This window comes from Engraulis encrasicolus, chromosome 10 (assembly GCF_034702125.1).
Source record: "Engraulis encrasicolus isolate BLACKSEA-1 chromosome 10, IST_EnEncr_1.0, whole genome shotgun sequence".
Taxonomy (NCBI): Eukaryota; Metazoa; Chordata; class Actinopteri; order Clupeiformes; family Engraulidae; genus Engraulis; species Engraulis encrasicolus.
In genome coordinates this window covers 21248187-21251421 of record NC_085866.1, presented here as the reverse complement: position 1 = coordinate 21251421, position 3235 = coordinate 21248187, and the positions used below count along the sequence as shown (strand labels likewise).

The following is a 3235-nucleotide window of genomic DNA, read 5'->3' as shown; positions in this document are numbered from 1 at the left end:
TCTCTGAAGAAGTCACCACAATGTGTGTGTGTGTGTATGTGTGTGTGTGTGTGTACGTTTGTGTGCCTACAACTTGGACATGCATAGGAACACTCGCAGGTGGCTCTACGGGATTCAGAAATGTGTGTGTGTGTGTGTGTGTGTGTGTGTGTGTGTGTGTGTGTGTGTGTGTGTGTGTGTGTGTGTGTGTGTGTGTGTGTGTGTGTGTGTGTGTGTGTGTGTGTGTGTGTGTGTGTGTGTGTGCTTGTTGTGCTCTATGTGCACTGGAATGTGTGGTACATACAGTATGTTGTATGGTAGGTATGCATTGGGGCAGCCATGGCCTAACAGGAAGTGGTTGCAGGTTCAAATCCCTTCCCTTCCTATAACCTCCGTCCATGGCTGAAGTGCCCTTGAGCAAGGCACCTAACCCCACACTGCTCCGGGGATGGTAACCAATACCCTGTAAAATAATAACTGTAAGATGCTTTGGATAAAAGCGCCTTTTAAGTGTAATCATGCAATGCAATGCAGAAGCACCCTGTTCACCGGATCAGTCCAAAGGAAAATGGTGCCCCATGCAAAGAGGTCCAGTACCGGAGTTTCATTGGCTAGTCCTGTCATCACATCACATCGGCCAGCCCAGGTGGGGTCACAGTAGCCAGTCCTAGGGTTGGGGGGGTGGGGGGTTCATCTGAAGGTCATGTCAAGCAGTGATGGGGAACGTGAATTCAGAAATCCAGTGCCACATATTGCAAAGGACCTGGTGATTACCATAATTGGACAGATACAACCAGGTCATTTGGAATATACTTTGTACTATGGCAGTTTCTGAATCCAGGCTGCCCATCCCTGACGTCAAGGTCAAGGTCAAGGTTAAGGTCAAGGGCAAGGTCACCTGGATTCAGAAGCTGCAATCCAGTGCAACATATTCCAAGGGACCTGATGATTTCCCCCAATTGGACAGATAAAACCAGGTGATTTGGAATGTACGGCACTTTTTATTGCACCTGAATCCGTGTTGCTCATCATGCTGAGTGTAGGTCAAGGTCAAGGTCTAGGTCAATGTCACCTGTGGGGGTCATGTGGGCCATGAGAGCAGGCTGCCGGGCTCCTTGGCCTTCATGCGCAGTGCCACCAGGCCCGAGGGCTTGTAGTCGGGCTCGCCGCTGGGCTCGAAGGAGTGTGTGCCCAGGCCCCCAGGGAAGCCGTGCAGGGAGTAGAGGCCGTTGATGCCCGGGTGGTGGGGGTGGTGGTGGTGGTGTGGGTGGCCCGGCGGGGAGGCGGACATGCCCATGAAGCCCGGCAGGTTGGCGTGCGGGTGCGAGTAAGGGGTCATGCAGGACGGAGACGACATGTTGTCGGGGGGGCCCAGGACGCAGCCCGGCCCTGATGCGCCGCCGGCACCGCCAGAGCTGGCGCCGCCGGGCCACAAGTTACCCTGCATCTGTGGATAGAGGAGAGGAGAGGAGAGGAGAGGGCAGGGTTAAGTGGGTTAGGACGGAGGCAAACTGTATTTCTGTAACCTCTTGCAGCAGATGGGCCCGGAATGCCTAGTCATTATTGTATCCAAATACAGTTTTAAAAAAAGTAAAAACAACCTTGAGTGCCTCAGCATTTGTCTACCTGGACCAAGTTTGAGAGCCCCTACACTGATGAGCACCAAGTAAAAAAGGTGAAGAAGAAGCACTCCGATTACCCGTTTGTGTTTTATTGCTATGACATTATCGAGAGCCTTATGTAAGAGATTAATCATGGTCATTGCAATGTTGGTAACAGAAAGGCTATAACAGGCTCTGTTGTAGGAGGTTAATTTACTACTAGGATAAATAAAAGAAATACCCTAAAAACGCTGTATTGGCACTAGATTGCAAATGTTCTGCATTGGTGGAGGAGTGGGTTTGTGTATTGACAAAATTAGAGAATTAAGAGATTAAAATAAACACACCTTAAATAAATGAATCAATACAACAATATACACATCACCATAATACTATATATCTACATAATTTGCAAATAGTTAAATGAAATAAAGCATGACAACTGAAACACTGCCTATGTCCGTCTGTGGTATATCTTGGTGTTGTTGGATTTTAGCCATTCTACTCCAAACCATGAAAATCATTTTAAAAATCCATTTTGCAAACTTTCTATGATTGGCTAGAATCCGGCGTGTTCTTTTAAAAGAGTCAGAGAGCATGGTGTCAAATTCTTAAATTAGGCTGGTTTATTTATCCAAAGCATCCAGCATGTAAAGAAGTACAAATGTGTAAAGCATTGCAGGGCTCTGGAGCCTGCATCTTGACCTCGCAGCCACAAAAGCAGAACTGTCTTCTTTCTCCAAAAGCTGGTCTTTTGTAGGTTTCTTGGGATGTCACCTCTTGGTCCAGGATCCATGGGGCTTTTCTGTTTACCTTTCGGTTCTTAAGTCCTTATCTATTTCCTGAAGGCATTTGATTTGATTAGTCACTCTTGTGGCCCTATTGATTGAGCAACCCCAAGAACTCAAGAACCAAATGTTGATATGAGGTGAGCAGAATGAAGTTGATAGATTTAATAGAATTAAACTTTACTGCAAGCCAACCTTATTCATTCTTTCATAAGAGAACAATAAACTGTTCTTCCATAAATCATGAGGTTATACGTGCAAGGATTGAAGGGTACCTTTACATTTGCAACTGTTTCAGACTGATCCATACACACACCTTTCAGCAATAGATTCAATCAGTGTGGTTAAGTAAGTGATCCAATCAACAAGGCAACTTTGGACTTTGGTGTCCACATGAAGACAATAGGTGACAAGTTGTATTCTTAATTTCAACATTCCTTAACTTCTTCATCCATATACCTGTACATAGTTTTCTGTGTCAAGCGTAGGTTCTTCATTATGTGCACGCAATATGAAATTATTTTAATGAAACATATGAATAGGCTGTATAAACCATAGTTGTTTACAAGTGAACATGAAATGCTAATATATGACTCAGATATCTTCAGTGTATACTGCCCCACGAAGCCTGCAGGCTGTAAGTGCGTCATACATCATATTGATTTATTTACATGGAGAATTGACCGTCTGTGTTGCAGCTGATGTATGTGTCCTCAATGTGTGTGCACCTGTTAGCTACCAGAGGTGCCTGCGTGGCTGTGTGCCCGCCTGCATGCCTGCCTGCGTGCATGTATGCGTGTGTATGTGTACCTCGTACATGTCAGAGCGAGGCAGGAGGGAGATGCCGCGTGTGTGTGTGTGTGTGTG

At 46.1% G+C, this 3235-nt stretch overlaps 1 protein-coding gene across 2 annotated transcripts in view; it reads right to left on the bottom strand.

Moving 5' to 3' along the window:
- Nucleotides 1-315: 315 nt before the first annotated feature.
- alx3 (ALX homeobox 3) overlaps nt 316-3235 on the bottom strand; it is a 17158-nt gene continuing 14238 nt past the window's right edge. For both annotated transcript variants that reach the window (XM_063209636.1, XM_063209637.1), the window contains exon 4: nt 316-1426. In XM_063209636.1, the coding sequence (XP_063065706.1) occupies nt 1061-1426 (366 nt within the window). In that variant the 3' untranslated portion in view covers nt 316-1060. The remainder of the gene's footprint in view (nt 1427-3235) is intronic.